Source organism: Gymnogyps californianus, chromosome 4 (genome assembly GCF_018139145.2).
Source record: "Gymnogyps californianus isolate 813 chromosome 4, ASM1813914v2, whole genome shotgun sequence".
Classification (NCBI taxonomy): domain Eukaryota; kingdom Metazoa; phylum Chordata; class Aves; order Accipitriformes; family Cathartidae; genus Gymnogyps; species Gymnogyps californianus.
The window spans coordinates 77,754,320-77,767,858 of NC_059474.1; the positions used below are offsets into that span (position 1 = coordinate 77,754,320).

The following is a 13,539-nucleotide window of genomic DNA, read 5'->3' on the forward strand; positions in this document are numbered from 1 at the left end:
TCCCCCCTTGGATAACGCTATCATCCACACTAGCATTAGTGTAATGAAGCTGTCTTTAGGGAAACACCCCAACTCTCTCAAATTCTCACCCTAGCAATGTATTTCTCCGGCAGGGAATGTGGAAACTTATTTACCGCCTGTTTCCAGAACTCATCTCTTACCGCAAGTTTCAAGACACTAAGCAAACCAAGACTTGAATTCCGGCTTGCTGGAGAGAATTCCCTTTTTCCTTCATCCCAGACCTTACGCGACACGTTTCAGGACTCTGCTGCGTATAACCAGATGGCAGGCTTGTTCAAATCCATTACCAACCTATACAATTAGGTTAGTAGGTCAGCTGAACTTACCGCCTAATTACACGATCATTTTATACAGAGTCCTCTTTATTTTTCAAAATAAGATCGCAAAGCTATCTGAAAACGGTTAAGAACTAATTTTTTTATGATCTACATTGTAATGGACCTCTGACAGCCTGGCACTCTACAGACGTGTAGAAAGTAACCTGAACAGCCCACTGACAAATTTTGGGTTGAAGAACCGAAATCTGCACTTCAGTCTCCTAATCGCCAGCAATCTCATTAGCCTTTAGCAAACCCCCTTACAACAAAATACAGCATCTCTAGATGGTCATTCCAGTTGCTATATTGTAGAAAGTAGAACAGATTATGATGACTGACCACTTAGGGCGTATTTAAAATAACTTTTGTCTCTTCAAGCTGTGGAGGCTTACTTCATTCATCTGTCAGCTTGCTCAATTTTTTTCCGCTATTAATTCATTTGCTCTCATGCAATCCTGCACGGTTCTACACCACACAATCTGTCTGCCTGACAGAAGTCACAGTCATTTCCATAACATAAGGCAATGTCCCTACATTCCAGAGGACCTGAAAGTGAACTCAAATATATAGATGTATAAACACATACAAGGAACTGTTATCTTCTCATTGCCGTGTAAGGTCAAAATCAACAAAACCTACCTGTTTTTTTGTGTACCCATAGGTTTTGTTGATTTTTTTTTTTAAAGAAATCTGAAACGGTGCTGTGACGTAGCTCGTGATGGAAGATAACCATTAAAAGACAGAGTACATATGGATCCTTTGGGCTTTCTTCTCTTCTGCTAGGAACCAAATCAAACCAAACCGAACCGCCACATAAGTCACCTGGCTGGGGAAAAAAAAAAAAAAAAAAAGAGACAGAGGTAAGCAGCACAACGTTTTTCTTGAAGAGGAATAACTAACACCCTTCGTGCAAATGTACTCAACACAGAGCTGGATTGCATCCAGTTATGAAAAGGCAGTTGGCTCGGCATTTTTGAGTGTCAGTACACAGTCTTAAAAATGGTCATATCTGACCGACGGTGACTGACTGACAAGGACTTCATTGTCTCCCAAGGGCTGTTTGCAGCTGTCACTGTTAGAGGAGTATCGGTGATAGGAATGTAGTGCAAAGCAAGTCGTCTGCTCCTCAGAAACACTCTTCTCTTGGCTTTGCTTCATCTCATGAAGAATAAATCCTGGAAAGCAGACTTCGTGTCTATACACTGCCGCCCCACAAGCCTCCCGGCCTGTCAATTTTGTCAGGCTGAGGCTGGGAGAGCAGCATCACCAGCTGTATACTGCAAAGCAAGTGGTTTCCTAGATGTGGCCAGATGATGATTTCACTTTATACCTCACAGAAGTCATCCGTGCCATTTAATAAAGAATGCAACTTTTCAGTCAGCTCATTATGTGACACTGAATCAGCTTTGACAGAGTTAACTACAAAAGCCGAGCTTATTCAAACCATCAATATGCTAGGAGTCAGAACAGCTTGAATATGGCAATTCAAAGCAGCAGGACTTCAAAACGCAAGATATGAGACATTTGTCAAGTTATTACTGTGTTCTTCAAGTGGAGTTTCTCTAGAACCACTTACTCTGAATACCATGTGAAATTACATCCATTTAATAAACTTTTTACTCAGAAGAATTGTGATGTTAGCCTTGACCCACATGAACAGAAGAATGAGGTTTCCCCATTCACTCTTAATGAAAAGCTTTTTTGTTGAATATGTGTTAAATGGCCACAAGTAGCCGTGACACTTAGGTCACCCTTAAGAGCCTTTAATTTAAAGGCAGAAGATAGATTCAGTTGACATTGGGAAAACGTATGGGAAAAGAACCAAACAAGCTGTAGACAGAGACACACACACCCCCCCAAATTTCAAAGCTAGCGAACTACAGCAACACAACCGTTACTTTTTATCCTGCCTCTTGCTTTTTATTTAGATTCGAGCTTGGTAGATTCATTACTTCAGTTGATGTACAATTTAACCAGCCAAGAAGTTTTATATAGGAAAATTTAAAATAGGTTTACATGTTAATTTGGTGTTCTTTAGGAAACAGAAAAACTTGAAGTTACGGTTTCCTCCTCCACAAGTGTATTTCCAAATGCTTTGGTAAATAAATAACGCCTACACTTCTTGGCACTGTTAAGCACAACGTATACATTCAATTGTATTAAATATCCCATAGCAAAAACTTACTTGATATATAGTTAGCGAACTTAAAATTAGGTAAACTAAACTAGAGCACAGACTAGTGGTTTTGAAGTATCAATAGGAAGTTATTTGCTACCTGATAGACCGCAAGGAGGAGAAACCCCAACAACCCAGCAATATGCATACGTAGCTCACAACCTGTCATTATAACAAAAGAACTCAAGAGCCATTTTCATTAATTAATATATTTTCTGCATTATAGTTAACATATGTACTTTCTTCGTGTCATCCTTATTTCGTTAAGTATTGGTATTTTGTTATATTCAGACATGAGTACATTTTCAAAGTCTTTTGCAATAAATATCATAAAATAATAGAGATTCACATAATAAATATTCTTTACAATAAAAAAAGTTTTAACAGACTTTTGTCTTAAAAATAGTTGGGATTCAACTTTGTGTTTTATACATAAAATATACAAAAAAGGACCACAATTTGTGGCTAAGGCAATAAAACAGGGACAGAATAAAATTATAAAGTACAGAGCAGAGCTAAATGCACTAAACCAAAGGATCACAAGAAACTTTAAGGATTCAAGAACGTTTAGGTGACTCAATGACACCTGAAGGCTGTTTGGATATATGAACACCACCAACTTTAATATCAACTGATACCAATAGAATATAAAAACAGGAGTAGGAGGGTGGAGTGAGCAATATCCTTCAAAGATTTGACAGCAAAAGAAACAAATGAGTATGTTGCAGCCATAATGTCTCCAATGTGAAGATCTACATAGTGTAGCAAAAACTGAAGTTGCATTGAAAATGTAAAAAAAGGAGGCAGGGTAATTCTCAGGACTGAGAATGTTCCAAAAGTTAAGACAAAAAGGCGGGGGGGGGGGGAGGGGGAGGCAAAAAAAAGCAGGCTGCTTATAGAAGAGTCAGGCCTTTCATTTGGTAAAGCCTTTATTTTACATCCCTCTCCAGAAAGGACACACACAAAAAGTTATTTCACAATCCAGCTCACTCATGAAAGTTATTCTTCCTTGGTACCCAGGGGGTTAAGGGAGGGGGGGGGGCGGAATTGCTGAGAACGAAAAACATCTTTGGGAAGATATTCACAGAGCAAGAAGCTTCAAGAGCCCAGTGAGCCCTCACTGTCTCTTTCAGGAGTGGTTCAGTTACAAACTCAAAAGACCCTGCCAAAGTGAGCGGCAGATGCAGATACCAGGTCCACACTTACCAAAGAGCAGCAATGACTACGTAAAACGCTCCACACTCAGCCAAGTCAGTAGGAAGAAGAGAGCAAAGATGCAAAGGGAAGAACTTGGTGTATTTGAAGTTGGGGAGACAGAAAGGAAAGCAAAAGAACAGCTCCCCCCAAATGGGGGAGGGGAGGGAGGAAAAAAAGAAAGAAAGGAAAAAAAAAAATCAGCTACAACCTGAAAAACTGAAGTTGGAGGAAGTAAACCTCCCTCCAAAAATCATGAGGGCTTGCCCTGACCCCGGGAGGGGCAGCTCTCCAGTTTACAATAGACGGTGTTGGAGTTCTTGCATCGGCAACCTGGACGATTGATGCGGTCGTAACACCCTCGACAGAGTTTTAGGCATCCTTTTGCAGGAGGGTAGCAGAGCAAGCAAGGCAGAAACAAGGACATCGCTCCCATGCACAGGTACCTAGAACAGCAGTGTGACTGGGAACAAGAGCAGGGATTATCCGCGTAAGAGTCCCCTTCATCGTCGTTAGAACAGTGGTAGAAGATCCCTTTGACCAAACACATGCAGGTGCCGTACTCCACCATGCTCTCTGCAGAGCACAAGCACTGCCGGTTGCAGGCCAGGCAAGAAGGGAGGGCCCTCGGGGCCGTGCACTCGCCGCACTTGCACTTCCCGCACTGTTCGCAGATAAACTTGTGCTGCGTCAAGTCCTCTTTCAAAGGACCCTTCAGATCATCCACGATCAGAGACGACTGCTTGGGCTGCGTCCGGATTGTCCGATCGGATCTGTGGCCTGAGCCCGGCCTGGATGGAGGTGACCGCCCCAGCAGTCCTTGCTCTGAGGAAGCACTGCTGTTGCTCCCAGAGCTGGCTGCGCTCCCCGTGCTGGTTGATCTGCTCAAGACGGGAGCCCTCGCGTTATGCTGGTGTGCCACGTGCCCCACGTGGCTGGGTCTGTGTTCGTAATTATTATTCACATTAATTGGTATAATTTCGTGAGTCCTTTCATGCTTCTCTTGCCTCGGCGCTGTCCGCGGACCAGATTTTTTCACCACGGATGGACCTTCGGTGTACTCATTGCTGCCCCTGATCGCCTTGATCTGGTCCAGTGACAGGATAGTTGTTGGCTGGCTCTCTCTTTCATAGTCCAACCGTTGCCGGCTGTCCAAGGAGGGCTGCTGAATCACCACTAGTGAACCACCGCTGCCATGTGGACTTTGGGGCTCCATCTGTAGTGATCTCTACTTCTGGCATTCAGTGGGAACCTGGCATGCATCTGAAATCCTAAAATAAGAAGAAGACAGAAGGTGTAAATAAACATTGTGTGTGTACATATATACACACATAAACAAGATCAAGGGCAAAAGAGGAATAAAGAACGGGATACTTTTTGAAAACAGAAATGATATGGCAAACCACAAATTGCCCTGGCCACCTGGCACTGATCTCTTTCAGCAGGGGATTACAACAACGCTGAGGATCTGGCCAAAGTCCAGTAATGGGGAGAGTCTGGGTATGGCATCATAGATGAGGAATGCAAAGGAGACCCCACGCCATTTAAAAAAAAATTAAAAAAATAAGAAAATTCCAGTATTAACCTGTACGCTTACTTGGCAAGCCACGGGAAGTGCTTCTCACTTGCTACTGAACGCAACGTCTGTCTAACTAGCAATAGCAATTCTGAATGCCCCCCAAACTAAGTTGGAAACAGGCAAGAGCACCGTCAGGTTCATGTTCTGTAGTGGCAGAATAAAGAACATGCACAATTCTCACTCTTCTGTCTGAATCTGCAGCATCAGAAAGCTCAACAGATTTGCTCGCTAGTACATTTGGAAAGTCTCCTTTTTAAAGTGACGTATGTGCATTACAGAGTCTCAAACCAAGTACTGTCAAGCGGCCAAGACATTTTCTGTAAGAAAGTAACTCAGCATACAAATCTAATACGCTCCTTATAAAATTAAAGCAAGGGTGCAAACAGCCTGTTTTCAAGTATTTTCTGACCACAGGCCAGGGTGTGAAAGAAAAAGGGGTAGAAAAGACTAAGATGAACTAGATGTCAGATAAAAAGTACCTAAAGATTCGTAAGAATGTTAAGAGCAGATGACAAAAAAAACCCTCACAACAACCTCAAAACACAATTAAAGAACAAATCCATTTTCACAAGACAGACAGATTAAAAGCTTCTCAAATAAATACAACATCTTCTAGTCTATCTTTTAAGTAAATATTACGCATTTGCATTCCTTTTCATTCTGCCGAGCTATCGACATGAAGATCGCGATGCTGACTGACAAAACTGCAGTGACAGTTCTGTACCCGTATAAAAATTTAGACAAGTATCTGAATGCCACATTTATACAGAGAACCGAGAAAACAAACTGCTTTCCTTTACTGACAGCTGGGGGAAAAGTCCCTTTTCACTCCCCCCGAGATGTCACACACGTTTACCTGTAAGAGGAGAAAGATAAGTGCTATCAAGCATTTCCAAAACTCATCCAATACTCATGAGAAAGAGTCTGTGGTGCCTACCCGGACCACCGCCGGCATGGAGCTGTTCCCCACTCAGGAGAGAAAAAGGCACAGCGGCGTGGAAGCGCAGGGACAAGAGCAGGAAAGGTTTCTTCTAACAGGTAGTTAGCATCTTGAGCACTCTGACTGCTACTAAGTGGTAAGCGCCAGCTTCTGCCAGGACACAAAGCCTGTCTGCTCATCCAGCAGTCAAAGATTTCATTTTACATTTAATGTCACCTGCGTGGGCTTTAGGGTCGCCAGATTAAGAGGAATAAAAGAGGAAAAAGAAAACGAAAAACCAAACACGTTCACTTCTAATTCACCCCACACAGCAAGCTGCCTTCTTCACAAGCACTGGATACAAATCCACAACAGACCTAGGGTGAATGAATGTGAAAAGCGAAAAGATTTACAGCTGTACCAACCAGGACCTGGGCTCCCCAGGGGATGAAAAATAATATCCCAAGAAAATGCGAAAGACATCCAGTGCCATCTTTGGGGGGAAAGTGCAACATCAACCCGGCACGCAGACTGACAAGACCAGCTGCAGACCAGGCAGAGAGCGGCACAGTTGAACAAACCACCTCCACCCCCGTGCAAATAAGTTTTAAACTGGCTCCCCCCTCCCCAGCGCCCACCCCCACCCCCACCCCCCCCCGGCCAATAAAATAAAATAACATACAGCAAAGACGGCGAGAGACCTCATGCTTCTGCACCCGGGGCAGGCACAGCCCGCACTGCCTCCACCGCGTGTCAGCGCTCCCTCCCCACATCTCGGCGATCCCCCCCTTTTCCCCCCACACCCGCTCGGAAACGCCGCCAGCCCCCCCCCCCCCCCCCCCCCCCCGGCCCCGGGCAGCCCCGGGCGGGCGGCGGCGCGGCGCCCTCTGCGCCCCGAGCGGGGCGAGGCGCGGAGCACGGCGCTGACGGAGAGGAAGGAAGAGGAGGGGAGGGGAAAAAAAGAGAAGAAAAAAAAAAAGTTATGAATGAAAACAAGGGCTTTTTTTTTTTTTTTTTCTCTCCCCTCCCCTCTCTTCTCCCCCTTTTGCAGGGGGAGGGCAGAGACCGAGGTCGGCGCTGCCTCAGGAGGGCGGACTTCCCGGCATTTAAAGCGGCAGCGCCCGGCCGACCGGCCACTACAGCGCCGGGGGATTCCCCGCCGCCGCGGCTCGGGGGCCGCCGGCTCGCCTCCCCCCCCCCCCCCCCCCCCCCAGCGAAGGAGGCGCCTGCGAGGAGGTGTTTGGGGGTTTTATGCTCGTTTTCAGCCGACCGCGGTCCTCACCGAGAGGCGCCCCTCTCCCCGCCCGTCACGGCCGGTCCCCAAGCGCACCACACACACCCCCCCCCACACCACCAGCCCCCCCCCCCCTCCGAGGGCACGCCGGGCAACGGCCGCCGCCGGGTCTGTCAGACGGCCCCGCCGCCCCGCTCCCCGCGAGTGCGGGGCCCTCTCGCGGAAGCCCAATGCCAGCGGGCTTTTTGCTTTTTTTGGGGGTGGTGGGGGGGTCTCCCGGCGAGAGGGTGGCCGGGGCCCGGCGGGGGTCCGGCGTGGGGCCGCGGTGCCCGCGCCTCGCCAGGCCGGCGCCGTGCGTTGCGCGCCCAGCGGCACCTGCTCGCCGCTCCAGGCGCAGCCGTGCAAGGCAGCGGGCTGCGCCGCCCCCCGCGCCCGGCTCGGCTCCGGTGTAAAAGCACGACGAGTCCCCCGACTTACTTATTTCCAAGGGGTCACCAGTGACGGCAAATCCACTCGGCGGAGGGCGGCGCGGCGGCGGCTCCGCAGGGCGATGGGGACGGCGGGGCTGCAGCCCCGGCTCCTGGCCCTCCCAGCCCCGCGGGGCGGGGGAAGGCAGGCGGGCTGCGCTCCTCGTCTCTGCAAAGCCCTCGCAGATCTCCACGTCCTACTCGGCGAGCGGAGGAAAATCCAGCTCTGCTGCCTGCCGCAGCCCGCCCCTCTCGGGGGTCAGCATTCAGCGGGCCGCCTTCCCCGGACCCGCTCCTCCGCAGAGCCAGACCCGCGGGACGCCGAGGGAAGAAGCGCTCTCCTTTGGCCGCGAGTCCCTCGGTCTGGAGGTGACGGGCAACAAAACCAAGCCCCTTCTGCAAACGGTTTGTCTCGGTCTAGCGTACGCCGGCTGCAGGCTGCCGCAGGGAGCGGGGAGCAGGATCAGGCAGCGCGGGGCGCTTGCGAAGGTGGTCTCCAAGAAGACGCAGGGAATGCGAGGCTCCTGCTCGGGTTGTTATTTCCCTTTTCTGACGGGAGCAGTCCCGGGCGATCCCTCCACGCGGGGGCGGCGGGGGAGTGGGGGTGGGGGGGAGGGAGGGGTGAGTGCACGGCAGCGGTCCCGGGTCCGGCGCTCGGCTTCACCGCATGGTCCTTGCCGCAAGTCCCTTCTGGCAAAGTGCAACCACAACCCCTAGTGCAAGAGAGGTTGGGTTTTTTGGTTTTTTTTTTTGCAAGAAATCACGAAGAGGCACTTGCTTTCAAGGCGCACCTCAGCAAGTTGCAAACGAAGCGAGAGGCAGAGCGTAATGGCTCTGCCAGCTCTCTGCAAATTGCCATGTGCTTGCTGTTGCTGTTGGAGGCTGACTGACAGGCTCGGAGCACGGTCAGCACGTCAGGGAGAAAACGGCAATATAAGACAGCCCTGGACACAAAAGTCTTGCACGAAAGTCTCCGGAGCCTCCTCGCTATTTCGAGAGGATCGAACAAGGCTCCGGCACGCAAGTGAGATCCCCGCGTTAGGCAAGACAGACAATTACCGAACTGGAAGTTTTTATAACGACCAGCAAATCGCGACTGGCTTAACGCCGTTCGCTCGGGAAGCCGAGCGAGCCGGCTCTCCCGCCCGCACCCCAGCCAGGCAGTCGCTCCCCCCGCAGATCCCACCAAGCGCCCGGCGTGCGGAGCAGAGGAGCGGGGAGCAGCAAGGGCAGCTCGCTTCTCGCCCGCACCTCCCGCACAGCGGCGGCCAAGCAACGCTCCGGCTCGCAGCGCGGCTGCCCCGGCCACCCCTGAGCCTTTCGCCCTCCCCGCCGGCTGCGGGAACCCCCTCGCTGCCCGCCCGCACCCCCCGCACCTGATCCGGCGGGGGCGGGAGGGGGGGGGAAGCGGCGAGCACCGCCCGGGCTTACCTAAGGCCAAGGTGAACGCCTGCTTCCCGAGGCACATTGGCGGCCCCGGCGCGGAGTCCAGCCCGGGCAGTGTAGGCAGCCGCGCCGTCCCGCCGCCCGCTCCGCGCTGTCCCGCCGCCGTTCCGGAGTGACTCCGGCCGCGCCCCGCCGCCTTTCAGCGCGCAGCCCCCGCCCGCCGCCGGGCCGCGCCCCCGTGATGTCAATGTGTCACTGCGCGGCGCCCCCGAAATCCCGGAGTGGACTTCCCCGCCCTCCCGGGAGCCGCTCCCGCACAGGTCACGGCCGCCGGCCGCTCTCACCGGGGCGGCTCCGCCGGACGAGCGCCGCCGCGGCCCTCCCCCCCCCCCCCCCCGCCCCGGGCGAGCCGGCGGTGGGGCGCCGGTGTGGGGAGGGCTCTGTGTGTGTGTGGCGGGGGGTGAGCGAGCGAACCTGCCCCTCACCGCCGCTGCCACGGCTCAGGTGCCGGCTCCCAGCCCCACGGTGATTTGTCCCGGCGGCTGCGGCTCGCCCCCAGCCCCGGGGCCGCCGCCGCCGCCGCCCCGCCGCTCCCGGCCGGCAGGGGGAGCGCGGAGGAGCGGGTTGCCGCAGGGCTCCCCGACAGCGCGGCCCGGGCTGCACCGCCGCGGGGGGGGTGTGGGGATGGGGGGGGGGGGGTGTTCTCCCCCGCACCCCGGCGGTTTTAAGCGCAGGCTGCGGAGCTGAGCGGGGTCCCCGCAGGCGCTGCCGCCGGGAGAGCAGGCCCCACCGGCACGGATGGCCGAGCGGGAGCGGCAGAGGAAGGCACGGGTAGCAAGAACGCGTTTCTTTCTAGGTACGGGTTGACAGAAGGCTAGGTCGTCGGGCTTCAGTTCTGCAAGGCTCCTCTGACAACGCTACGGGAGAGATTTTTGTACATGTTCTAGCATCGGCGTCTTTCAGGCAGGGTCTAGCCAGGTGGAAGAGCCTTCCATTTATATTCCTGCAATGTTTCTGCTCCTTTCAGCCTGTTGAAGAGGTAGCTGAAGGCTTCAGAAAGCCTTTACCCTTGTAATTCTTCCATTAGATAGGAAACGGCTCTTCCTACCGTTGCACAGATGGTACTGAAACACCGAGAGGTCACACAGTTTACCCGGCTGTCTTTCTCTACCGCCTTTCCAGGCCGGACTCCGCAGGGTCCCACCCGAAGCCCATCACGGCGTTTCTGCCGTGGTGCTGAAGAGATCACAGTGATGCCTTCAAAGCCATTATTTTTATGGCCAAATATTATCTTTGATGTATGGTTTGGTGGGTTTTTTTGACTAAAGTGTTTTAAAAGGCAACTAAAAGAACATGGAAAAATGATGTAAAAAGAAATCAAAATTCTGAGAATTATTTCATAACAACATGCAATGTGTTGGAACAGTTGAGACTTCTAGTGCTTGGCTAAACATCGCTGTAGCCCCAAGTTTATCTGAAACATTCTAACTGGCTTTTTACAATCTCTTTCACAAAAATCATATTCTCCCACCTTTTGCCCCAAAGAAAAAAAAATACATATTAAGAATACGCAGAGCTGCTTAGCAGGAGCATTCATCCAAAAGCAAATAATCCCTACAAACAAGAATGTACCAGTACAAAGGTATTCTTCTCTGACATAGTCTGTCCACCCAGATCATGCTCATGGATGTAGTGCAATTATTTTTCAGTAGACTTCACTAGGCTTGGAAAGAAAATATCCAAACTACATTTTTTAAATTTTCATCATTATACAAAAACTTCACTTCAACCACATATTTCTCTACAAAAGGAAATCTTTATGCATTAAAGGTTATATACTGAATATCACTAATACTTCTAAGTTTGTAATTAACTGGCTGCTGATATAGACAAACTATAAATACTGTCTTCCAATTAGTTGGAAGCTCAAGTGACAAACAACAGCATAAAAATCTTTGGCATGGTCATAAAAATATCTCAGTTCATCATTAACATTGCTAGGGGAATTAGAAAATGTGATTGCTCACCAAAAGCATCCTCAGACACGCTCCGAGCACAAAGTACAAAACCATTTTCAGTGAAATCCATCTGAAAACTTTGGAACCTATCACGGTTCAAATTAACAAAAATTCCTACCGAAGAACCAAAATGACCACGAAAACTAACAAAAATTACTCCTGCAGAGCAGCGCTTAGCGGTGCAAATCTATCTTCTCCTACTATATTGCAGATTTCTTTCACCAAACAACTCTGCTTTGAATAAAGACAAGCCCAAAGGCGCAGCATTTACGTAGGTGCGCTACGTACAGCGACTCCTGCAGCGACATCGACAGTGGGAGAGCATCCGAGGCAGCAGTCGGTGAGCTGTAGGTAAACGGTGGGTAATCGAGCCGGCCGGCTTAGCGGGGCTCTGCTTTACGGCCGATAATACTCGCGTTTAGCAACTGACTGTCTTCTCACAGAAGTCCGTATGTATTTTTCCGAGGATACCACTGTAAAAACATTGCTCAACACCTTTCCTTTCGCATCTCTAAAGCCGGTACTAGCTTAAAAAAACCACTATGCCAAGCGTAAGAGCTCGGTTTTAGAAATACAATACTGGATTGAAATGGGTCAGTAAAATAACGAAGAATACTGGCAGCAGTTCATTATCACTTGGCACCCGACTTAACACTTCACTGAGACAAGGGAAAACCCTACAGCTATATCAGACGGCTCTCCACAGACTCAAGCAAACATGCCTGCGTGCCACGCAAGTCATCTCATTAGATTTTTCTTGGAAATGACAGCAGCAAGAAGCTTTTGTTAGAAAAAGGAGAGCTAAAATTCTGGAGAATAAATTGGCAACTTGGAAGAGGACTGACACGCTTTATGACTACCTCCTGGCACAACCTTAATTTGAGGATTGACACACAGACAGGAATCCGATGCAACCAAGTTATTTTCCATCTCCAAACTGTCGTCTAAAGGTGCCTGTCTCTCCCACTGACAACAAGTCAAGAGAGACCAGCCCTCTATGCCCGAAGTTAATCCTTCTGAAAAACCTCAGTCAAGAGACTGAATGATGGCCGATAGTCGTGGTTCAACCCCCGTTTCTGCTTTCCCTTTGAGGATCACGTACTAGGGATAATCTCCATCTTCTGCAGTCATACGCGACTTCTCCCTCGTGCAAGCTTCGGCGTGCCAAAAGGCACGTTGTACAGAATAAAAGCAGAGTCCATCGTTGGTTTTTGTTTGGTTTTCTTCCTAATCCACACCCAGAAGCAACTTCCATCTCTAGGTCACTCGATTGACCTTTATAGGTGGTGAACTACACCTTCGTAAAGATGAATTGGATGAACGGTGATCCTCCCTCTATCAGCAACGAGTAACACTGCTTCCGTGTTGCATCCCACCTGGGAAAACCATTGTATTTCCCCCTAAGCGGCACCTCCTAGCCCCTGCTAAGGCACAGATCCCAGTCGAGGAGAGGACACGTACTCAGTCCCAGCCACTGGTGCTTCACTCTTCCTTCTAAGCAGCGCGAGGTGGCTCAGCCTGTGAAAAGCAAGAACCACCCTACCTCTCAGCACAGTATCGTTTCAGACAGAAGAGGTGACAAACAGCCTGTACTTGAAGCGTTCCATATTTACTGTTCCTGTCACTCATCTGCTGTGGCGATAACTATCTTGAGCCAATATGGCTTTGAGGAAACTCAGCAGAGAAAGCGTTTATGCAAGTTGTGTGTCAGTTAATAACCAATTTTCACAGCTGTAACAACATTTCTGAAGTTATAGAGGAATTCAAAAGCAATTTAAAAAACCCCACACGTTGGCATTTAAAACGAAATTATAAACAAAACTGTTGCGCCAGTCTTACCTGTAGAATGTGTAAGTCAGTCATGTATTTCCCCCACCGGCCGTGCAGCGATAATCTCGCAGAGGTGGGCGTTGGGAGAAACAACTGGCACCTGCAGCTCCCAAAAGCTTTGCGCGTCAGCGACGTTGCACTGGGTGGAACTTTGCGGGTGTTCGTGTTTGGAGGCTCAGGACCCACAGCGTGCTCGGAGAGCCTCGGAAACTCTCTGTGCAAGGAAACAATATGTGCTTGTTGGGATAAGACCAGTATAACTGCATTTTTAACACTTAGACGAGTAGGCCTATATATATTAAAAAAAAAAACAAAACAAAACAAACCAACAAAATCCTACAATAGCTGTTAAACACTGCTGTAATAATAAGCATTGTGGACAGTTTCTTATCAGCTCA

The 13,539-nt window shown here is 49.9% G+C and overlaps 1 protein-coding gene across 4 annotated transcripts; it reads right to left on the bottom strand.

Moving 5' to 3' along the window:
• Nucleotides 1-3,390: 3,390 nt before the first annotated feature.
• SPRY1 (sprouty RTK signaling antagonist 1) lies at nucleotides 3,391-13,205 on the bottom strand. Of its 4 annotated transcripts, XM_050895924.1 has the most exons (3): nucleotides 9,339-9,400; nucleotides 7,918-8,620; nucleotides 3,391-4,979 (listed from the first exon to the last, which is right to left on the bottom strand). In XM_050895924.1, the coding sequence occupies exon 3, from the start codon at nucleotides 4,922-4,924 to the stop codon at nucleotides 3,962-3,964; it is 963 nt and encodes a 320-aa protein (XP_050751881.1). In that variant the 5' UTR covers nucleotides 4,925-4,979; nucleotides 7,918-8,620; nucleotides 9,339-9,400; the 3' UTR covers nucleotides 3,391-3,961. The 4 variants fall into 4 exon arrangements, with proteins under 4 accessions (XP_050751881.1, XP_050751883.1, XP_050751882.1 ...); XM_050895926.1 differs by lacking the exons at nucleotides 7,918-8,620; nucleotides 9,339-9,400 and adding an exon at nucleotides 13,151-13,205; XM_050895925.1 differs by lacking the exon at nucleotides 7,918-8,620.
• Nucleotides 13,206-13,539: the final 334 nt, after the last annotated feature.